The sequence below is a fragment of the Carcharhinus amblyrhynchos genome, chromosome 3 (genome assembly GCF_965287045.1).
Source record: "Carcharhinus amblyrhynchos chromosome 3, sCarAmb.v2.hapA, whole genome shotgun sequence".
Lineage (NCBI taxonomy): Eukaryota > Metazoa > Chordata > Chondrichthyes > Carcharhiniformes > Carcharhinidae > Carcharhinus > Carcharhinus amblyrhynchos.
This window is the reverse complement of record NC_137326.1, coordinates 118,905,628-118,930,218: the sequence shown is the minus strand read 5'-3', so window position 1 is coordinate 118,930,218 and position 24,591 is coordinate 118,905,628. Positions and strand designations below refer to the sequence as shown.

Sequence of the window (24,591 nt, the reverse complement as noted above, 5' to 3'; positions counted from 1 at the left end):
CTTAACTGACAGGTACATGGGTGGATGGCCTTTGATTACTGGTGCTTCCTGTAACTGATATTCTAATAACTGGACGAGCTGGAGCTCTGAAAACTAGTTTATCTCAGTGGCTTTGGCACAGCTGCTCTCAAAATCCAGTTCACAGACACGAACCGTATAGCCATTCATTGCAAGCATTGAATACAGGTGGTTGCAAAAGGTCTCAGCATCAACTCACCTGTAATTAGATAGTCTGTAATACCTGCATAGCTTCAAATTTAAAGATGTGTCTTGTAGCTAACTTCCACTTAGGCTGGAACAGTATTGAGAACACAACTATTCTATTCATCATTACTGGAGCAGCAGTGAATGGGATTAGATTTGCTCTGAATTCGACATTGTGCAATCTTGTATTGTTTCTTTCTCTTGGATTGTGTTGTATCTACTGCTTCTCTGACAGTGTTTTGTCCTTAGATTGTCTTCTTTCTAGTGTATCTGTTCATCTCTGCACTTGCCATCTATTTTTGTGGCATCTGTTCTTCATACTGTTAAATTTATGTCTATTATGGATGCAATACCCAGTATTTTACCTCGCCCACCTGAGGCTCATTAGATCCCGCCCAAGGCCAACAGAGAATGCCATTTTGCGAGCCTCGCCTGCCATGATTCTGAGGCAGACAAGGCAGTAAAATTCCAGCTAAGGTCTCTGGGCTGTCCTGCACTTGCTTCAGCTCATACGTTGGGCCCTGTCTTCTTCGCTGTGGCTTTAACAGTATTTGGTGGTAGCTGGAAAGGTCAGAGAATAACTGCCATATTGCTGTATCTAATAGCCAGACCCCAAACATTGCTGAGGTTTATCTGTATGTGGTGAAGGAATAGTTTTCACTCACAGATAGTTGCCACACTCTTTTCACCAGGGATATCTAGGTTTTAGGCATATAATCCAGTGAGGCAGCCTCTAAGAGTGATCTGCCATGTCTGTGAGTTGGTAAAGCAGCAGGGAATCTCTTCATCTAATCAAATGAAAGAATCCTCATAGATAGTCATTTGGCTGTACAGAACTTGAGTATTGTTGGAAAAAGAGACCTGTTGAAACTTTTCACCTTGCACTCAACAGGACACTTCACAGGAAAACTAATATAAAGGAAAAACAACAATTTATACTGTGTGAGATCAAAACACTAATTGGTAGATACATTGACATGGAGATTGCACAAGGTGACTGACAGTTAACTGCCAAGAATTGTTTGAAATTTAAACCAAGCCATTTGATCCTATTTAGTCAAGACATTGTTCTATGGACTGAGCCAGTGAATGGCTTTCACTTACCTTGTTTAGCTGAAACAGGCACAATGTGTGTATGTACTCTTGTCTGTAAAGTGCAGGGTTCTGTTTATTAATATATGTAGCTCATGATATATACAAATGCATGACACTGTGAGCCTGACTGAAAATCATAAATTGGTTGTTAAAGTAATTCTTTGCACTAATGCTGTTTACCGTGTTTTGAAGTTTACATATATGGACTGGATAGATATGGTCTGTACCTCGCCTGTTGGGAAAAGTGGTTGGGACATACTGTATGATGCAATCCTCCAGTCTCAGGGATGTATAACCTATATACCTATCACACTGGCACTGACATTCATACACCACGTTACTCATTTGTGTGACAGGCAGAATGTCTTTTTGGCTTGACAGCAGCATCCTGTTAGTTTTGAATGCAACTCGTGTAGCAACTGCACAGTAATAGGTGAAACTGTTTTACACTTTGACGCATCATTTTTTTCAACAATCGACACTGACACAAAATACAAAGTAGGTAATAAAAATCAGGAAATGTAAATTACATTTAAATGGATGTACAGGAAGTGAAATAAAGATTGGGACAAACACATGAGATTAAGGGAAATAAATAAATGAGAGAAATAATAAAAAAAAATTTGTAAACTTATTTTAATCCTAATTTTTAAAAAATATGCAACATTAATTTTCTTCTGAGTGAATTTTCAAATTTGTAAAATTAAATTTTCAGGGCCATAGAAGTTGTTCATCAATAGTTAGTACTTAATAAAACCTCAGTTAATTGTTATTGAAAAGCCTTAAATTTTTCATCTCTCTTTAGAGCAAGAATAGCAGGTAATTAGCCTATGTTTGCATTAAGATAGTGGTCTCTACATTGATTTCATCAGCAACAGTGCAGCCCATGGAGGAGTAGGGCATTATTGACTAGAACTTCTGGATTTCCAAGTTTATTTATGCATGTGCAGACGCCACAAGTTTCTGCAGGATTTAATCTGAACTAATGACTGACAGATTTGTCAGTAAGACATGGCACAGTGGTTAGCCCTGCAGCCTCAAAATGCCAGGGACCCAGGTTCAATTCTGGCCTCGGTTGACTGTCTGTGAGGAGTTTGCATGTTCTCCCCATGTCTGCCTGGGTCCAGGTGCTCCGGTTTCCTCCCAGAGTCCCAAGATGTGTGGGTTAGGTTGATTGGCCAAGCTAAGTTGACCCTTCATGTCAGCGGAATTAGCAGGGTAATATGTGAGTTTACAGGGATAGGACCTGGTTGGGATTGTTGTTGGTGCAAGCTTGATAGGCTGAATGGTCTCCTTCTGTAAGGATTCTATGATTATTAATAGAGCAAAATATGAACAAAGACCAAGTGCTTGAGGTTGGGTTGGAACAAAATCAACTTGCATGTAGTTCCAAGCTTAACTGAAACTTTTTTGGGGAAAAAAGTGTAGCCCAAATGAAAGAAAATACTTCTTTTTTGTAACAGAAAGAGCAACATTAACCCTACTGCACACAAAGACATGTTGAGGGGAGAGGTAGGGAGATGCTGGTCACTATTTATAGAAAACTATAATGATACTCTATATACTGTCTACGGAATCAGGTCCAGCTTGCCAAGCCTTGATACACACTGCCAATCATTGAGTTCAGCATGCCCAGACTAACTTGTCAAAGAAGACTATCAAATAATAATCCAGTACTTTGTGCTCGCTCCCATCTGTCACTGAAGGAGAAAATTGCTGACAAAAAAATCTTAATTGTCTTTGTCAAGTTGTACTGGATATCTGCTTCTTGATTTGTATTTCAAAGAGTGGCCCGGAATACTTAACTGAGTGTTAGACTTTTGCTACAAATAGGCCAGCTCGAACAAAAGCAGCAGGCATAATTTTCAATTTGAAATCATTCAGGCAAGACTAAGCAACAAAATCTCACGTGAAAACGAACCCATATATTTGAGCAGTGAAGTGACTTGTTAATCTTTCCATGATTTATCCCCTGTTTTCAAAGGCAATTATTTATGTCGTATTTTCCAATCGTGTAATTAGATCCAGTCATTTGTGCGTTGGTAATTAAATCTATAAAACCCCAAGTTAATACAAACCTATTTGAAGTGACCATAAAAAATGAAGCAAGTTGATTTTCCAGTGATTTGTCATCATCTCTGGAGAAAAATTACCTATCCCCCGTGTTTTTCCAAATCAGTCAATCAGAACAAGTTTGCATAATGAAGGTAGTTAAGACCTTTTCCTGCATATTCCAGATGCCATTGGAGGTTAACCCATGACCATCACCAGACAGATGACAGTGATTTGAGTCAGGCAAGGCTCTCTTATTCCCTTATGTACTAACTCATGGATGGTTGGTAGGATTTACAAATCAATTTTTTTAATGAAGGGATTTGAAGTGTGTCAGAAATCGCAAGAGAGACAAGGTAATGAGTCAAATCCACTCCTGCCGGCTCAATTTTTTTTTGTGCTGTTCCAACCTTAACACCAGAGTTTGTCCCCTAGCACACTTTAGTCCAATGGTGCACAATTACATAAATGAGTTATGATTATGGCAGGCTTGCCAGGGAATAATCTGAAGCTGATTGTCAAGAAATTTTCTATCCAGAATACAGTCTTAACTAGCCAAACGGTTGTTTATCCATTACTAGATAATAGAACTTCCAAATGGTTCTGAAATATCTTGGGATAGACTGAAGTGAAAAGATCCTCCAAGACAAATGAGATTTGACTTTCAAACCTCATGAACAGGTTGTTCAATCAGCTGAAATAAAGTTGTGAATTAAATGAAGTGTTGAGAAAAAGTTGACTTACTTTCATTACAGATAAGGCCTGCCCATCCCGCAGGACAGTTGCAGCCATTTCCCTCAGCATTGCAGATGCCTCCATTAATGCAGTCATCACAGGTGAGACTGCAGTCATTCCCAAAGGTGTTGTCCAAGCAAACTACAATTGAAGAAAACATAGTGTTGAGAACAACCAGGGAAAAAAAATCAAGGACAAAAAAAATCAGATCCCAACCGGCCAGAGTAAATTCAAATAAGATCACTAAATATTGGTTTGTAATTGGAATATTACTACAAGTCAAGAAAATAAGCAAGGGATTAAAGCATTGCTGAGCTAAATACCAACCCATAATGATATCTACTGTTTGTGGATACCATTGTTTAGAGTTCATAATGGAGATTCTAAAATTTCTAGTCATCATATTCCTGCAGCATTTATTTGCATCAAGAGGCATTACCCAAAGTTTGCTGGAACTCCGGATGTCACCAAGTGTGGTGAATATCCTCAGCATCAGCTGAGTCAGGAGGATACTGAGGATACAAGAAGTAGCAGATTCAAATGTGGAAAACCTGTGTGACGTATATATCCCGAAAAGCATTAGGTGCCATCTCTTCACATCTGGAGCCCGGTATGTTTGGAATTCATGTTCCAATTTTGCTTTGCCTTTACTACCAGCAAGTAAGGAGTCATTTATGCTAAAACTGCCCAATGAAATCGGCAGAAGGTTGAACAGGGTAATCATCTTCCAGAATGGCGTTTCAGCATTGAACATATCATAAATTATTCCACGTCAAACAGTTCCCAAGTAAGACTGCAATTTCTTTGTTAATCATTCAGGCATTGGTAAAGTCTGCTGCAAGTCACTCAAAATTGCTCTTACATTTCAAAACAATTATGTCATGCAGTAATTTGAATTAAGCAACATGAAAATAGCAAAACTAAAATGGTTAATGACAACGTTGACAGGAAGAGCTTAATTTGATCTGAAATGTGTGCAGTTCTGCTCTGCTGTTCAATTTCAGCTAAGACTTTGACAGCCAAGTCATGACATACATTCGTTTTCATGAGCTTTTTACCTGCAGAGGAGAAGGAATACAGAGTTTCTGCGCCTCATGCAATAGCCCAAGAGTCTCTCAATTGTAAATTCCAGCATTGTCTGCCAAACTTGTCACGAGGCTTGTGCCACATTTAGTATTTGAAATTTTCATTGCCGTGAGACCTACATTGTCGAAAAGGTATATCAACCCACATTTGCAATATTCACTGCAGCCAAAGATGAAGTGAACATGTTGTGAGAACCAACATGATCAGGAAACTGCAAAGAGTCTCTTCACAAACATCATTGTGTGCTTTTCTCATTAAGGACATCTCCCCATGTCTGCGTGGGTTTCCTCCGGGTGCTCTGGATTCCTCGCACAGCCTGAAAGTCATGTTGGTTAGGTGGATAGGCCATGCTAAATTCACTCTTGGTGTACTCGAACAGGCACTAGAGTGTGTCGACTAGGGGATTTTCACAGTAACGTCATTGCAGTGTTAATGCAACCCTACTTGTGACACTAATAAATAAACTTAAACTGATCTCAATTCTTCTAACTAATAATGACACCAAGCAAAAGGAGAAATAAATCAGGGTGCTATTCCTCCCTCAAATATCATCTAAATAGCTAGAATGATTACAGGTCACAGTGATATTTGCATAGCACCAACAGGAAGTCAGTATTACAAATACATGTGATTGACAAGATAATTCTCAACATTTAGTTCTTATCAGGGAAGAAGGAGCAAACTATGAAAAGAGTGTTAAAATCGTCAGATGACTACCTTAAGCTCTGAACTGGTAACATATCATTAGCGTAATAAACTAGTAAACAGCACGTACTGATTTTATGCACAAGCCTGAGTTCGCTCCTCAGATCCTCCTGATAGAAGGGTGTCAAGGAGGATTTGTAGTGAAGAAGCTGTGGAGGGGTTCTTAATAGAATATCCTGGAATCTGGCAAGTTCTATTCCTTCCTCTTCTTCATCAAACTCCCCGACAAATTCATCATCAAGAGCTGAGTACATAAAAAAAATTACGTCAACTGAAAGACAGGCTAGCAAACCAATCCCACTGATGAAATCTGATTAAATACTTTTCTGAATCAGGAAATAAACGTGAGGACAACGATGCAACAAGGATTGTCATTTTAAATAGCACCCTTCCCCCCACACCCCCATCCCTTGAATCCACTCAATATCAGGTTACGTTCACTCCCAAATGGGGCATGAAACAGATTTTAAAACATCTCATAACATATCCATCACAAGTTTACTTAAGTGGGAAGAACAATTCTGTGGATTGCACAGTGATGTGGGCAGAATAGCAACACAGTGGTTAGCACTGCTGCCTCACAGCCCCGGGGGCCAGCGTTCAATTCTGAACTCCGGTCACTGTCTGTGTGGAGTTTGCATGTTCTCCCAGTGTCTGCGTGGGTTTCCTCCAGGTGCTCCAGTTTCCTCCCACAGTCCAAAAATGTGTGGGTTAGGTGGATTGACCACACTAAATTGCCGCTTAGTGTCAGTGGGATTAGCAGGGTAACTATATGGGGTTAGGGGATGGGGAATAGGTGGGATTGTTGTTAGTGCAGGCTCAATGGCTGAATGGCCTCTTACTAAACTGTAGGTGTTCAATGATTCTTCTGTGAATTTGAACTTCTATTGGAAATAGTTCAAACAGAACGCACTTCGAGTTTAGAAGTAAATCCACATTGTGAGACTCATAAATTTCACAACTTAAGGCACTTAGTCGTTAATTCTCAGAAAGCACAGCTCAACGCTTTGTATATTCTGCTTGTTTACTCACAAGTACAACTTCTCCTGTCAGTGTCCAATTTGTATCCTCCTTGACATGTGCACTGATAGGATCCAAGGGTGTTTATACATACATGGTCACAGCCAGCATTGTCTGCTGAGCACTCGTCCACATCTATAGGCAGAAATAAGGACATAAACATAAATAAGCTAGGAATAAGATGTCATTTGATCCAAGAAGCCAACTCCTTCCACATCCATCCTATGGTGGACTCCCATCCATTTAATGTCCTGAGGGAAACTTTGAGATAATTCCCAAAGGTTGACAGGAAAATTGCAGAACACTGTGGGCATATTAATAGGCTGGATCAGATGTGCTTTGGAACTCAGAGGTTTCTGTGTTGTCTAAGTAGAGAACATGTTGTTTGATGGATAGGCAGCTAAGTTTGAATAGTGGAGTTATTATTGCAAGTGAATCATACAATCCCAGGGTGTGCTCCAGTTTCCTCCCACATTCCAAAGATGTGCAAGTTAGATGGATTGCTAAATTCTCATGTAGTGTCGGGCGAATTAGCAGGGTAAATACATGGGGTTATGGTGATAAAGTGGGATTGTTGTTGGTGCCAGAACATGGGGTGGTATGGTGGCACAGTGTTTAGCACTACTGCCTCACAGCACCAGGGTCCCAGGTTCAATTCCAGCTTCAGGTCACTGGCTGTGTGGAGTTTGCACATTCTCACCATGTTGGCGTGTGTTTCCTCCAGGTGCTCCAGTTTCCCCTCACAGTCCAATTATGTGCAGGTTAGATTGATTGGGCATGCTAAATTGTCTGTTAACATCAGGGGGATTAGCAGGGTAAAATGAGTGAGGTTGTGGGAATAGGGCCTGGGTGGGATTGTTGGTGCAGATTTGAGGGCTGAATGGCCTCCTTTTGTACTGTGGAGATTTTATGATCTGGTTGCTTCCTTCGGTGCTTAATTTGTTTTTTGGGCAGCACGGTGACACAGTGGTTAGCACTGCTGCCTCAGAGCACCAGGGACTGTGTTCAAGCAATGAGGGGGTTAGCTTATAAGGAGAGATTAGACTGGACCTGTACCTGTTGGAGTTTAGAAGGCTGAGAGGGGATCTTATAGAGACTTACAAGATAATGAAGGGGCTAGATAGGGTAGAGGTAGAGAGATCCTTAGAAAGGAAAACAGAACTAGAGGGCACAGCCTCAAAATAAGGGGGGAGCAGTTTAGAACAGAGTTGAGGAGGAACTTCTTCACTCAAAGGGTGGTGAATCTCTGGAATTCTCTACCTATTGAAGTGGTGGAGGCTACCTCACTGAATATATTTAAGTCACGGATAGATAGATTTCTGATAGACAAGGGAATTAAGGGTTATGGGGAGAAAATGGAACTGAACCACTTCAGATCAGCCATGATCTTATTGAATGGTGGGGCAGGCTCGAAGGGCTAGTTGGCCTACTCCTGCTCCTATTTCTTATGTTCTTATGTTCAATTCTGGCCTCGGGTGATGTTCGTGTGGATTTTGCACATTCTCCCATGGGGTTTTCTGCGTGGATTTCTTCCAGGTGCTCCAGTTTCCTCCCACAGTCCAAAGACGTGCCAGTTAGATGAATTGGCCTTGCTAATTCTCACTTAGTGTCCGGAGGATTAGCAGGGTAATTACATGGGGATAGGATGTGATTGTTGTTGATGCAGACTCGATGGGCCAAATGGCCTCCTTCTGCACTGTAGATTCTATGATTCACCTGCAATAACAACACTACAATTTAAAGCTAGCTGCCGACCCACCGAACAACATATTCCCTACTTCAGCAACACAGCAACCTCTGTGTTCCAAAGCAATAGATTCAGCCTATAGACATGCCCTCAAGCACCAATGCAATCCCCAGCAGACAGGAGAGGGGGTCATTTGAATGTTTCCTGGACTCTCCTCTCTTCTGAGCAACATCCTTTAGGAAAGCAGAATGACTCTGTTAAATGCAGAGGGTTTGAAAAGATTGTTTTCCCTCCTTTAGTCTGCCCAGACTATTCATCCTTAGCTGGAAGGACAAGCAAGTAAGTGTACCCAGACCTGGACCTGAGTAATGTTAATGCTGTAAAGAACAAGAACAGGATAATCCAGAGGGGGTTTCTCTACCCTGCTCCCACCCACACATTACCATCATCGTTGAGATTGAAGCCTTCTGCATGGCCACACATTTATTTTAAATGGAGATGGATTGAAAAATTTATTGAAAAAAGTAGCTGTTTTGAAATTTGAATAACTTAAACTTGTATGAAATGAGCAACTATTAAATTATTAGTAATTAATAATTTCAAATAGATCAATTAATAAACATTAAAGCATAAATTATTTTAGCTCTTAATAGTGCCACAGGGTTGTGCAAGGAACTGAGTGACTAGATTTCTAACACCACAAGCTGAATGCATTGTTTCCCAGAATATGCACCGAAAATGACCACTAAATACAACCTTGGAGCGGAGGAGAATGAGAGGGAACCTGATTAAGATGTATAAAATTACAAGAGTCATAGACAGAGTTGACAGGAAGAACTCCCCTTTGTGGAAGGATTAATGACCAGGGGCATAGATTTAAGGTAAGGGGAAGGAGGTTTAGAGGAGACGTGAGGAAAAACTTATTCACCAAAGGGTGGAGGGAGTGTGGAACTCACTGCCTGGAAGCATGGTGAAGGCAGAGACCCTTATAACACTTAAGAAGTATTTAGATATACACTTGTGATGCCAAGGCATAGAAAGTTGCGGGCCAAGTACTGTAAAATGAGATTAAAATGGTTGGGTGGTTTATCTTTGACTGGCACTGATGTGATGGGCTGAAGGGCCTCTTTCTGTGCCATTGACCTCTATGACTCCATGACTCAAATGGATAAACAGAGGATGGTAGATAATAAAGAATGTAAGGATGACCCGGAGGTAACTGAGACATTCTCCTTTTTCCTGTCATCTTTATATTAGCCAGATTTATTTTCAGTTCAATGACCGCATGCACTCTCTTCTGGCATTGACCTTGGCTAGAACTGTGTATTTTCATAGGCTGCATTTTTCACCAAAGCTCCTGAAACTCAAATAATTGGACAGATAGGGCCATGGTTTCACACAGATACTTGGGAGACCGATACACAAATCATCAATTTCCCTGTCTTGGCATTAGGGATTCTGTAGAAAAATAAAGTCAGTGAAAAAACAAACAGAACTAATTAAGCTTTCCAAGGACAGAAGAGTTTGTGTTTTCTTTAGGATTTCCCTCCCACCTCCCCCTAAAGGTCTCTCTGCTCACTTGAAGCATGTCCTTGCACAATATGACATCCCTGCCCAGGAGGATAGAAAAGCAGACAGTCTGTTCTATAATGTTTGCAATCGTGGTCTGTAAAATGGAACTCAAAACAAGCAAGATGCAGAGTAAAGATCTTTGGAATTTTGCTTTCACCCTCACTATACCATCACAGCTGCATCCATCCATGTTCAGCCTGTATCCTGCTCGACAGCTGCATTCATAGCCCCCAGGGTTGTTATCACAGTCCTGTGCACAGCATGCCGTGTCAGTCTCGCACTCGTTGGAATCTAAGGGATAGAAACATTAGGAATAGTCAACCTCATAGTAACATGAATTCAGTTTAGCGCAGGGCACAGGAAACTGATTTAACTATCGAACATCGAGAGGAAGATTCATGAAGGTCAACTTTGCCATGAGATCTATTATTCAGAAACTGCCAGACCACACCATCATAGTGTCATAGAACAAAAGAACACTACAGCATAGAAACAGGCCCTTTGGCCCTTCTTAGTTGTGCCGAACCACTTTTCTGCCTAGTCCCACTGACCTGCACCTGGACCATATCCCTCCACACCCCTCTCATCCATGTACTTGTCCAAGTTTTTCTTAAATGTTAAAAGTGAGCCCACATTCATCACTTCATTTGGCAACTTATTCCACACTCTGTGTGAAGAAGGCCCCCCTAATATTCCCTTTAAGCTTTTCCCCCTTCACCCTTAACCCATGTCCTCTAGTTTTTTTCTCCCCTTGCCTCAGTGGAAAAAGCCTGTTTGCATTCATTCTATCTATACCCATCATAATTTTATACACCTCTATCAAATCTCCCCTCATTTTTCAGTTGGTTATAAAGCGCGATCATGAGTTTACAATCATACAGCATCAATAAAATATGGGGAGGCGATGTTTTAGTAATATTATCACTGGATTATGAATCCAAAAATTTAGCTAATTTTCTGGGGACCTGAGTTCTAATCCCACCACAGCAGATGGTGGAATTTGAATTCAATAAAATGTCTGGAATCTACTGATGACAATGATGATTGCCAATTGTCAGAAAAACCCATCTGGTTCCTTTAGGGACGGAAATCTGCTGTTCTTACCTGGTCAGGCCTACATGTGACTACAGAGCCACAGTAATGTGATTAACTCTCAACTGTCCTCTGAACAAGGCAACTAGGGATGGGCAATAAATGCTGGCCAGCCAGCAATGCCCATGTCCCAATAATAAATGTAAAATCTCACTATTATGAAGTCAGTTACTCATGATGATCAGAAAAGTAAATAACAGATAAGGAAGCCACATGGCTTATTTAATTATCCTTCCGTAAAAAGAGTTAGTTTTGAGCACTAAGAACGAGATAAAACACAATGACAGGACAAGGGGGCGTGGGTACAAATTAGCAAGTTCAGAACTAATTAGGATATAAGCCCTTCACTCAGATGGAGTTGAATTGGTGGAATGATCTTAGTATGGTATTTCAGTGCTCCAAACTAATAATCAACCTCATGACCTTACCTGACACTAATTTCAAATCCCAGTTGGCCTCACAGTCAGAATTGAAGGTAATGTTCAGCCTGACCAGTGCACCACTCCATAATGACACTGCAGTGCCTCTGAGTTTGTTTTTATTCATTCATGGGACATGGGCGTCACTGGCTAAACTAGCATTTATTGCTCATCCTTATTGCCCTTGAGAAGGAGGTGGTGGTGGGTTACCTTCTTGAAGCACTGATACAATTAAGTGGCTTGCTAGGCCCTATCAGAGGGCAATTAAGAATCATCCACATTGATGTGGCTCTGGAGTCACAGGTAGGCCAGATCCGGTAAAGATAGCAGATTTCCTTCTCCCAAGGACATTAGTGAACCAGATGGGTTTTTCTGATAATCAACAAAGGTTTCACGGTCATCAGCAGATTCTTGTTTCCAGATATTTTTCACTGAAATCAAATTCCACAAACTGTCATGATGGGCTTCGAAGCCAGGTCCCCAGAACATTGGTTGAGTTTATGGATTAATAGTTTAGTGATAATATCACTCAGCCCACTAGGCCATCACTTCTACTTGTCTAAGCTATAGCAAAGCAAACTTCTGTAAAATGCCTCATTGGTGAGATTCAGTCAACAAAACGTTATATCTTTATACTGATGCACAGCAGACACAGCCTTGAGATGCTAATGTGCAGTCAGCTATGCTACTCTCTAATTGAGTTTTAAGTGTGTCAAAATGCATTCATTAAAATTTAGTTACAGATTATGTTAATAACGCCACACGGCTTTGACCAAGGATGCTTAAAAATTGCAATACCGAGACATGTACGCCCATCAGAATCCAATAGGTATCCCTGGTTACAAGAACAAGATGGCCCATTGGTTGTGTGTTTGCAGTGGTGAGTACAGCCACCATTGTTCCTCTCACAGCTGTTCACAATCTCCATTTCGATACCTGGCGGGTGAAATACAAACAATACATCAACCACACAGAATCATGGAACCAAAAGTCAAAGGAGATTCTACTATAATTTTGACAGGACTTCCTGGTGAGATTCAGTTACAACCTGTCTCTGGCATTTCTAGCTGTTTCTGATTTGAGTTGCAACAGATGGAATGTGTGTTTCCCTTTACAAAGTGAATACTGGGCAGGGTGCAGGGGTCAGCAGTGGGGATTTCCTAAACTGGCAATTCCAATATTCTATATCGACCAGTCATGTCCTGGGACTTATGTGGTAACCAGTGTGCTAAATGAGATGTGACATGCCCAGTATCCAGAAGGGAGTTTCTGGGTTCCACTGATGGAGTTACAGAACTTAGAGTAATGCAGCACAGGAACCGGCCCTTTTGGCCCACTACGTTGTGCTGAACGTGATGCCAAATTAAACTAATCCCTTCTGCCTGCCTTTGGTCCATATCTCTCTATTCTTTGCATATTCATGTGCTAATCTATAAGCCTCTTAAACCCCCTATTGTATCTGCCTGCACCACCCTCCTGGCAAGGTGCCCAGACACCTACTACTCTCTGAGTAAAAAACTTGCCCCTCACATCTCCTCTGAACTTTCCTCCCTCTCAACTTAAGTGCATGCCCCCTAGTATTGGGCATGTCAAGTCTGGAGCCACTCCAGGTCAGAAAAATAGTCTGAACATCCAAAGAAATGAAATGACAAGTTTGGAAATGCAACCTGATCAACCTTTTTGCTCTGGGGTTGAATTGAGGACACCATCAGGAACAATGCTGGCATAACAGTTGGGACTGAGACACAAGCAACTTTGTGCTTTGTAGGGGGACTGACTGACAGAAGACTTCAGTCATTACACACAGATGGAAGAAGTTTCCTCAATATAATCACATTTCTCAATAACAAAAATATCCAAAGGGAATTGCATCCACTGTGGCATCTTAGATGCATCATTATGTTGCAGCATTCTTTATCAATTAAACTGGCGGAGAACTCAAGTCGATAGGTACTTGGCACTGCATAAATGTAACTGCCATGAATTTCCTTTGAAGTTAACTCAAAGAAAAGTCATTTCAATAGTGAGACTTTTATAATAACAACTGGTTCTAAAAGATTATTATAATTGCCTCTTCATACTGAGACACCATGCCTCATTGCTCTTGTTTTGATAAACCTGTGCAATGTCCATCTACAGTGTGTAGGAATGCTCTGTAACTGGGCACTCACAATGTACTGTATCACATTCTACTCATCATGGGTAATGCCCAACTTCAGTTAGCAACTCTGAAATTATCCAGGAGTAGAATGTGACCATGCAGCAGAATTGTGATTGCAAGTCTATACCTGTCACATATCAGTATATCATAGTTTATCAGTTGTAGCTATGTGACAGTACCCTCGCCTGGATATGGCTTCAAATCTCACTTGAGCATGTTACAGGGCAGGATCTTGCAATATTTTCTCAGAGTGTCAGTTTCATTGAGAAAACCGATGTGTGGCTCTCCAGCTGCACTACTGAGGTTTCTCTCCATATTGTCTGGCACTCTGGTTTTCACTGTCACTCTAGTGGGGAAGGGTTTGATAGAACAGGCAATGCCAACTCCACAGAGATTGGGGCACCATCTTTAACAGGGGCTCTAATAGGTGATAAAAAGAAATTCCCCTCTTCCCTCATAATTGACATAGGGGGAGCATCCCACAAGCATCAGGGCACCCTTGTAACCCATCACACAGGCATCGGGGCAACTCCCCACCAAACAGACATTCCCCATAAGCATCAGAACATTGTTCTGCCAGCATCTGGAGAGAGAGAAACAATTAATGTTTCAAGTCAATGACCTTCCATCAGGCCAACTGAGTATTTACTATTTTTATTTCAGATTTCCAGCGTTTGCAGTATTTTGCTTTTCTACATTCTGACAGTGACTACACTTCAAATATAAGAACATAAGAACATAAGAAATAGGAGCAGAAGTAGGCCATCTGGCCCTTCGAGCCTGCCCCGCCATTCAATAAGATCATGGCTGATCTGTCGTGGCTCAGTTCCACTTTCCCGCCCTCTCCCCATAACCCTTAATCCCTTCTCTTATCAAAAACCCATCAACCCGCTTCTTAAAAATATTTAGCGAGGCAGCCTCCACCACTTCAACGGGCAGAGAATTCCAGAGATTCACCACCCTTTGAGTGAAGAAGTTCCTCCTCAACTCCGTTCTGAACCGCCCCCCCTTTATCTTGAGGCTGTGCCCCCTAGTCCTACTGTCTTTTTTGAGCGGGAAGAGTCTCTCCACCTCTATCCTATCCATCCCATTCATCATCTTATACGTCTCAATGAGATCTCCCCTCATTCTTCTAAACTCTAACGAGTACAAGCCTAGTTTATTCAGCCTCTCCTCATAGCTCAACCCCCTCAACTCCGGTATCAGCCTAGTAAACCTCCTTCATATACTTCATTGCTGTAAAACAATGTCTTGACATTGTGGAAGGCTGCAAGTTCTAACTTTTCTTTAGCTGTCTACTCTGCTGCCTGACCTCTATAGCTGATCGTGAGAGAGAAACATTGATGCTGCAAATCATGCTGTGACTGTGCTGTAGAACATCATCATCAATCGCCATCGCTTTTGTTGAAAGTGACGTGACCAAGATCCATAACTCATGGAACACCTTGTTGATTACACATGGCAAACGTGATGACAGTACTTACGGTAACATTGCTTCCCATCAGCACCTAGCTCAAATCCAGGGTTACAGATGCAGCTGAATGACCCCAGGATATTGACACATTGATGAGCACACATTGCAATTCCTGTGGTACATTCATTAATGTCTGCAAAGAAAATGTCAGACATTAACAGAGAAAACAATAAAGCACTCATCTCACAGAACAATAATGTTCTTCATAGCTCTGCACAAGGAGAACAAGATCAATAAGAAAATAATGCACGAGGTGAGAATGACCAGTGAGCTGGCACATGGACGACGTGGTGGCACAATGGTTACCACTGCTCCCACACTACGCCAAGGATCCAGGTTCGATTTCAGGCTTGGGTTACTGTCTGTGCAGAGTCTGCTCGTTCTCCCCGTGTCTGCATGGGTTTCCTCCAGGTGCTCCAGTTTCCTCATACAGTCCAAAAAGTGTATTCTCACTCAGTGTAATCTGAACAGGTGTTGGAGTATGGCAACTAGGGGATTTTCACAGTAACTTCACTGCAGTGTTAATGTGAGCCTACTTTTGACACTTAAACTAAAATAATAAACAGCCGTTCCATCATTGTACATTTTATCAACCCCATCCCACACGTGGGCCTGAATTTTACCAGCACGTTTGCCCCGATCCTGCCCTGGCCTCGTATGGAGCTCGGATGGACGTGCTAATAATATTCCGCTCGCTGTGTTAAATAGTCATTTTATTTTTTCCCAGTTAAAACTATTGACCATAATGGTGATTGATCCTCACAACTCTCCAATGACCCCAGATCAGAGATACTTGTGCAATGACTTTCACGGATTGCCTACTGCACGGATGCCTCCTTGTATAAGCAATGTTTACTCAGTGAGGTAGGTTTTAAGGACACTAAACAAACCTGAAATCTGAGATGGTCACGTTTCAAGGAAAGGATGAATTAATGGTGCAGTGTGGTGCAACAGGATGGAGCTTGACCCCCTGCTGGACTACACCAGTGGGGATCAAATAGGACATTAAAAGTTTGTGGCATAAAGCAATTTATGACATTAATGGAGGATTTTGTTTCAGATTTACAATATCACCATTGTTTATTGGGAACGCATTCACCCCCAATAATTTACAAAGGGAGAGTCACCGTTACTGGGGCAGTAACTTTAAACTCCAAGTGCTTGAGAAACATTAGAAGAACAGGCATACCGATGCTTTCAATTTAACAGGGTTGCTATTCAATTGAATGCTGAGACCATTTCTGATGCTCAAATTCTCTGCAGTTAGCACCAATGCCGAACAGAAACTTGTTGGATTTTCTAAGGCTGCTCACTGGATAGGAAAGGAAATGGCTCATCCCAGCAGACAACTGTAGTGTAACTAGAAACTTTACTTTGGAGCTATTATCAGTTATATGGGACCCATCGCTAGCTCCAGGGGAGGTGGTGAGGAGGTAGAGGTTGCCACAAACCACGCAGTGTTGATGATTTAGGTGTGTATACCCCAAACACAATACACAAGGGAAAAATGTCCTGGAGAGCTCTGTTGCTATCAAGCCTACTCCACTACACTATAGTACAGCCTACCACTACACAGAAGCACTCAGCCAAACTTTCACGCAAAAGATTGTCATTTCTCTGGAAGATTTCTGAGCATCCTAAACAAACAGCGCCACTTCTCAACTTGAGATGTTGGAAATCTACTTTACAGGATCCATCTTTTAAGCAAAATCAGCCAAGTAGCACTGCTGCCCCACAACACCAAGGACCCGGGTTCAATTCTGGCCTCAGGTGACTGTGTGGAATTTACATGTTCTCCCCGTGTCTGCGTGGGTATCCTCCGGGTGCTCCAGTTTCCTCCCACAGTCCAAAGATGTGTGAGTTAGGTTGATTGGCCATGATAAATTGGCCCTTAATGTCAGATGAATTAGGACTGTAAATACGTGGGCGTACGGGGATGAGACCTGGGTGGGATTGTTGTTGGTGCAGGCTCAATGGGCCAAATGGCCTCCTTTTGCACCACGGATTGTACGATTCCATGATAAGTTAAACAAGTTCACATCTAACAGGAAGCAAAATTTATGGTCTCAATCATTAGCTGAGGCAATGAATAAATAAGCTATGAATAGGATTCTGTGCGATACCCTTCCAAACACTGTAACAGTGCATTATGAAAGAAGATAGTATTGCTGATTCATAGAGCGAGTTGTGTCTTGTCACTTTCAAACACAACCTGTTATTGCACCAATCTAAACATAAGCCATGACCAATTTTGGTCATTTAGCAGGATTGAGCTGGTGGCTACTGCAGGTAAATCACCCATCGTGATTCTCACCTTCACAGTTTTTCCCATTCGCCATGAGTTGGTATCCACGGTTACATTCACATTGTGCAATTCCAGCTTCACTGTGGCATATGTGGCCACACCCACCATTCCTTTCACTGCATGGATCTTTCACTAGTGGTGGTAAGAAAACAAACAAATAAATAAACCCCAAGCACTTCACTCGGTGTACCGAGGTAAAGTTTACCACAACATTCTTTGTTGTCAGATAGCCCGTGCACCGAAGGGGCCATGTTTGCACAGACTAAATCATCATCGTGAATTTTGTCGTAAGGTCCATGATACAACAGTTCATCTTGATTGAGGGGAAGATTGCCAATGAGAGTGTTAAGTTCGCATAGTGGATTTCTTTTTCCATTTCTGACTGAATTACAGTTCTGTCAACTTGGTATTTATACCAATCAGATTTTTTAATAAATATTTGCTTTCAGCATATGGGCAACAGGAGCAAAACTGGCATTTATTGTTTGTCATCAGTTATTCTGAGAAAGTGGTGTTGGGTCTTCTCTTTGGCCATTGCAGCTCTTGTGGCTTCTACAATGGTATGAGGTGGGGAATTTGCAATACTGAGCAGTCACAATGAAGGAATGGTAATTGATACCCAGGTGAGTATTTAAAAAATTTGTTCATGGGATATAAGTGTCACTGGCAAGGTCGGTACTTATTGTCCATCCCTAATGCCTTCAGAATCACTCACTGCAGTCCATATGGTCTAGATATGAACCAAGGGACTGTTTGGGAGGGAGTTCCAAGATTTTGAGTGAGCAACAGTGAAGGAAGGGTGATACATTTCCAAGTCAGGATGTGGTGTGACATGGAGGGAAACCTACAACTTCTTGGGACAGAGGTCACAGGTATGGAAAGCATTGCTTTGGCAAGTTGTTAGAGTACACCTTGTGAATGCTACATATGGCTGCTACTGTGCGCTGGTGGTGGATGAATATTTAAGGTGGTGGATGGGTGCCAATCAGGCAGACTGTTTTGTCCTGGATGGTCACAGAGTCATATAGCACAGAGAAGACCCTTCGGCTCACCGAGTCTGCACCGCCAGTAACTACCACTAAAGTTGCACAAATCCCATTTTCCAGCACTTGTGCCATATCCCTGAATGTTATGATATTTCAAGTGCTCATCAAATACTTATTAAAGGTTGTGAGGTTTTCAATGTCCACTACTTTCCCAGGCAGTGCATTCTGGATTCTCACCACCATCTGAGTGAAAAGCTTTTTCTCTTGGTGTCAAGCTTCTTAAGTGTTGTTGGAGCTGTACCTATCCAGGCAAGTGGAGAGTATTTCAGTACATTCCATCACTCTAACTTGGGCCTTGTAGATGGTGGCCAGGTTTTGGAGAATCAGGAGGTGAATTTCCTCTGATCCGCTCTCATAGCCACAGTATTTATATATATTTTTTCTTTATTCTTTCGTGGGATGTGGACATCGGCCAGCTTTTACTGTCCATCCCTAATCCCGGGACAGCACAGTAGCATAGTGGTTAGCACTGCTGTCTCACAGCTCCAGGGACCTGGGTTCGATTCCCAGTTTAGGTCACTGTCTGTGTGGAGTTTGTACATTCTCCCCGTGTCTGCATGGGTTTCCTCCGGGTGCTCCGGTTTCCTCCCACAGTCCAAGGATGTGCGGATTAGTTGCATTGGCCATGCTAAATTGCCCCTTAGTGTCCCAGGAGGTGTAGGTTAGAGGTAGTAGTGAGGTAAATAAGTGGGATTATGGGAGATAGGGCCTGGGTAGGATTGTTGTCGGTACAGACTTGATGGACTGAATGGCCTCCTTCTGCACTGTAGGGATTCTTTGATTCTATGAATTGTCCTTGAATTAAGTGGCTTACTAGACAGGTAAGAGTCAACCACATAGCTGTGGCTCTGGAGTCACATATAGGCCAGACTAGGTAAGGACTGTGGATTTCTTTCCCTTAAGGACATTAGTGAACCAGATGGGCTTTGAAAACAATGATTGTCATCATTCATGTCACCATTACTAAGGCTAGCTTTATATTTGGTTTTATGCTGTAAAAACCATGGCTTACGTTCACAGTGCTTCCCATCTCTCTTCAGCTGGTAATTCCGTCGACAAAGGCACTGGTAGTGGTTATCACCAATCTGCATACACTCGTGCTCACAGCCACCATTGTTCATGGAACAGGAGTTGACAGCTAATGGGTTTCAGAACAGAAGACACAAATAACAATCCTTTTCTTTTGAAATCACATTGGTGACGACTGTCTTGTGGCCTCTACAAAGTTGGTGGATGGAGGTCACTCCCATCTCCGCTCATTTAACTCATTTTATTGGTCCAGACATAATCCAAACAGAGGCCCAACCACTTGAAGAGCCCAGTGCCTGGAGGTGAGGAAATTCCGCCATTTCTGTGGGTCTGACATGTTGCAGTGCACGGGGCCTTCCAGCTGTAAGCCAGGCATTGCAGCTAGAAGTCGTGTGACTCTCCTACAGGCTCAAAGGAAGGATCCAAGAGACACTTTCTTATCCTTTATAAATGTGCTCCCTGCCCATGATCAAACAAAAAAAAATGATGTGAGGAGATCAAAAATGCTCCTTCCCACCTCATTTAAATGACTGCCATGCCCTATACCTTTTGTAGTTGCCCATTCTCAGCACCTGCATCCTGACTTAACAACATAAGGCAGAGATCCTTTTGGCACAGTGGTTAGCGCTGCTGCCTCACAGCTCTAGGGACCCGGGTTCAATTCCAGCCTCCGGTCATTGTCTGTGTGGAGTTTGCTCTTTCTCCCCGCATCAGTGTGTGTTCCCTCCGGGTGCTCCGGTTTCCTCTCACAGTCCAAAGATGTGCAGGCTAAGTGGTTTGGCCAATGCCAAATTGCCCCTTAGTGTCCCAAGATGTGTAGATTAGATGGATTAACCACGGTAAATGTGTGGGGTTATGGGGATAAAGCGGGGCAGAGGGCCAGGGTAAGATACTGGGGGTGATTTTCCCATCCCGCTGTGCTGAACTTTTAACACAACAGACTAGGAAAATCACATGGGGCGGGGGGAGGCGGGGGGAGCATTTTGTGGTGTAGCCGCAAGCATCCGCACCCCACTAGCATCTCCCAGAGTCGGATTTCTGGTGCGGTCTCCTGCATGCCAGAAATCGGCGAGGAGGTGGCTGGCATTTAAATGCTACTGGCAGGCCCGGGACTGAATTCTCCAGGCCCATTAGCCCCTCCCACCCCATCAGAGTTTAGAGAAGCTCCACACTTTCAGGGAGCTGGCAGACTGAGCCTACTGGAGTGGAGGCGGGGGGGGAATCGGGGGCTCCCCATGATATCAGGTGACGGGGGAGATTGATGCCTCCTGGGCATGGGCACCCTTGATGTGGAGATGCTGTACCCTGGCAGTGCCGGCCTGTGCCCCCAACAAAGTGCCCATGCCCAGGGGGCACCTCAGCACTGCCCAACAGGCATGAGGCAGTGCCAAAGGGGCAGGCCGTGATGGCGGCGAGGTAAGAGTGAAGGTCCCACTGCCACTCTGCATTGGGATTGATGGGAGCTGGAGGGAAGCCAACGATCGGGGCTGCCTTCAGGAGGCGGTGAGGTCTGCCAGGAAGGGGATCTGCGGCTGGAGATCATGGCTGTCTGGAGACGGCACCCAGCTGAGATCGGAGCAGTCCAGGAAGGGAGATGGTCTTGAACTGGTCGGGGGTGGGCAGCGATTGGGCTGTGGGTGAGTTGGGAGGGAGCAGGGGATCCTGGGCTGGCCAGCAATTGAGCTGGCCAGCAAATAAGAGGCTGACAGTTCGGAGCCACCACTCATGCGCAGACACTTGCTGTTTCAGCCTCTCCAACATGAATAGGCCCTGCCGCCTGAAATGTAATGTTGTTCACACTGGTGGCCTTTGCAGTGCACAGGATGTGGGAGATTCTAGTGTGAACTCCCACTGGAAAAACCAACACGAATTACTCCAGTTTTCCCGCAAATTCAACACTTAGAAATTTTTTGGGAAAATTCTGCCCACTCCATCAAGGAGTCAGTGCAGACTTGATGGGCCGAATGGCCTCTTTCTGCAGGTATTCTATGATCCTAAGATCCAACATTACAGATCAGCCACCACCCTGCCCCTTCCCTGCCTTCAAATAAGTGTGTTTGGGGATGCAAGGGTTATGAAAATCTGTCCCACTGACTCCAGCCCCAAGACACTGAGTGTGCGCATGTAAAAAATGAGCAACAATTAAAAAAAGCAATTAAAGCAATTAAGATTGGTGAAATCAAGACACCGGACAGCTTTACTCAAGATATAAAGAGGTCAAAATAGCAATATAAATGGCACCGCACAGATGATCTGCACAGAGACAGTGATGGGAACTGCCTGTGTAATTAATGCTCCCATTTTTGTGCAAACAACAGTGATTCCTCTAATCACGGCATCCCTTAACCTCTGGGTTGATCAGAAAGTTATTCATCTTTCCGAAGACTTGAGCATCCACTCAAAGTGGTCACGCTAAGGTGCGATTAAGCAGGAACAGCATCAAATAACAACAGTTTAACTATAATGCTAGTCTTGCCTTTAATAAGTCTATGACCTTTTAGCTTCAAAGTGCTGCTTGCTTAATGATGTGGAAAAGTCCTGGGGTTGTTTCTTCTCTCCCTGAGGTAAAGTTCCTTTCTCGTTCCCTCCCCAGTTCTCTTCAAAAGAAAAACTTTGGTGACTGTTCTACAGCAAACACATCTGCAGCCTGCTGCGCAAAAGAATGGGACGCCATCGCACCCGCCACTCAAATTAACACCTATCCATCAAGATCCAAGATAGGCATCAAAGCATTAGGGACTTCAGCAAAAAAATACAAAGGGGCTGAAAAACAAGGAAAACCTACCATGACTGCTCAGTTATGGTTTTCGACCTTGAGGCTCAGAGGCCTAACTTCACCCCTTGTACAGCTCAATGAGGATTAGTAAATACGGTAAGACAGCAGTGAATGTGCTGTCATATGACATATGATGTGGCTTAGGTTTTCCAATCAAATGACAATAGCAGCCCACTAAAAAGGCACAGGACACTCTTCCCGATGCAGTCAGAAAGCCTAGTTTAAGTTTATTTATTTGCGTCACAAGTAGGCTTACATTAACACTGCAATGAAGTTACTGTGAAAATCCCCTGGTCTCCACACACCAGCGCCTGTTTGGGTACACTGAGGTAGAATTTAGCATGGCCAGTGTATCTAATTAGCATGTCTTCAGATTGAGAGAAAACCACACAAAATCCACATAGGGGGAGAACATGCAGACTCCACACAATCACCCAAGCTGGGAAGAGAACCCAGTTCTCTGGCACTTTGAGGCAGCAGTGCTAACCACTGTGCGACCATGCCACCCAAGACTGTCACTTTAATTTCTACTACACTTAACAGTCCTGATTTAAGTTTTTGAGAGGGTATTCCGAAGGTTGGCCCATGCAAAAAAAAAACCAAAAGATTTAATGCCTGTGTACTAGCAGCGCACACAGGAGTACGGTACATGTGTGTTAAACATTCACACTGAAATTATTCTACTTGGAGGCCTGAACTTTCCGCCAATGGGGCATTTAAATGTCAGTTGATTTTGGCAGGACTAGGATCCCACTGGTGGGAGGGGGCTGGAAAATTCCAGCCAGAATTTCTACTGTAGGAAGTGAGGCAACTACCTGAGCTGGCAAGATTGGCCTAAAACTATTATAATGCGATCCTTATTAGACTGGCAAAGTGGAGTATCACTGTGATTGGTGCACAGAATAGGTACACCTGTGAGAGGACAAGGTAGCTGGGTTGGAGGAAAGAAAGAATCATCAACAATGCTTTTCAATTTTGAAGGAATGGTGACCCCAAAGTGAATTTACCAAGTGGATTAAGATATTTTCTTACTTGTACGTGGAGGTGGAACAAAGAAAAAAAAGCAGCCACTGTACTTGGCAATGGATGCAGATGAGGTCAGCAGTAATAAGAGATAGCTCAGTGATCGTCTGTAGTAAGAAATTCTTGTCCCTGACAATGGTAATGAGCACTGTTGAAGCCTTCCGTGCCCGCTGGGTACCACATGGGATGGGGTATATTATCGATCCCTCTCATCGCAAGTTAGTTTGATGTTTTAAGTTTCCTTTCTACTTTGTCTTTTGTTTCGGGTTTTTTGTGGGGCGGGGGGACTGCCCCTTTTAATTTGTTCCTCAGTTAATTTGATGTAGTTTAATTGCTTTGTCAAAAAGATTGACAATGGTAGTGAAGATTACTGCTCCTAATTGATTGAAGGATTATCACTTTAACCTCACACCTTCCCTTCCTTGTCCATTTTGTACGTCTTGTTTGCACACGCGTTATAAATGCACTGCCCACAGACTCTTTCAAAGGAATCTCTTTTAAACGGCTTCAAATGCTCCACAGGGCTAGACCCATAAATAGGTATTCTGTTTGATTTATGTGTTTTTCTTGAGAGGGAATAAATCCATCTCCCCCAGTTCTTTTCCTCTCCTCAGATGGCACAGTTTTGATTTGATTTGATTTATTATTGTCACATGTATTAGTATACAGTGAAAAATATTGTTTCTTGCGCACTATACAGACAAAACATACTGTTCACAGAGAAGGAAACAAGAGAGCAGAGAATGTGGTGTTATAGTCACAGCTATGACGTAGAGAAAGATCAACTTCATGCAAGGTAGGCCTATTCAAAAGTCTGATGACAGCATGGAAGAAGATGTTTTTGAGTTAGTTGGTACACGATCTCAGATTTTTGTATCATTTTCCTGATGGAAGAAGGTGGATTCGATTTTTTGATTTGATTTATTATTGTCTCAAGTATTAATGTACAGTGAAAAGTATTGATTCTTGCATGCTAAACAGACAATGCATACTGCTCATAGAGAAGGAAAGGAGAGAATGCAGAATGTAGTGTTACAGTCACAGCTAGGGTGTAGAGAAAGATCAACTTAATGCAAGGTATGTCCATTCAAAAGTCTGACAGCAGCAGGG

General features: G+C 42.8%; 1 protein-coding gene across 1 annotated transcript in view; it reads right to left on the bottom strand.

The window, feature by feature from the left end:
- Nucleotides 1-24,591, bottom strand: part of LOC145341256 (uncharacterized) — a 294,802-nt gene that overhangs the window by 51,086 nt on the left and 219,125 nt on the right. Inside the window, exons 7-14 of the mRNA XM_080186183.1 lie at nt 19,666-19,791; nt 17,617-17,739; nt 15,313-15,435; nt 12,466-12,603; nt 10,325-10,447; nt 6,910-7,032; nt 5,948-6,121; nt 4,096-4,227 (exon numbers count right to left, since the gene is read on the bottom strand). Of these exons, the coding sequence (XP_080042309.1) occupies nt 4,096-4,227; nt 5,948-6,121; nt 6,910-7,032; nt 10,325-10,447; nt 12,466-12,603; nt 15,313-15,435; nt 17,617-17,739; nt 19,666-19,791 (1,062 nt within the window). The remainder of the gene's footprint in view (nt 1-4,095; nt 4,228-5,947; nt 6,122-6,909; nt 7,033-10,324; nt 10,448-12,465; nt 12,604-15,312; nt 15,436-17,616; nt 17,740-19,665; nt 19,792-24,591) is intronic.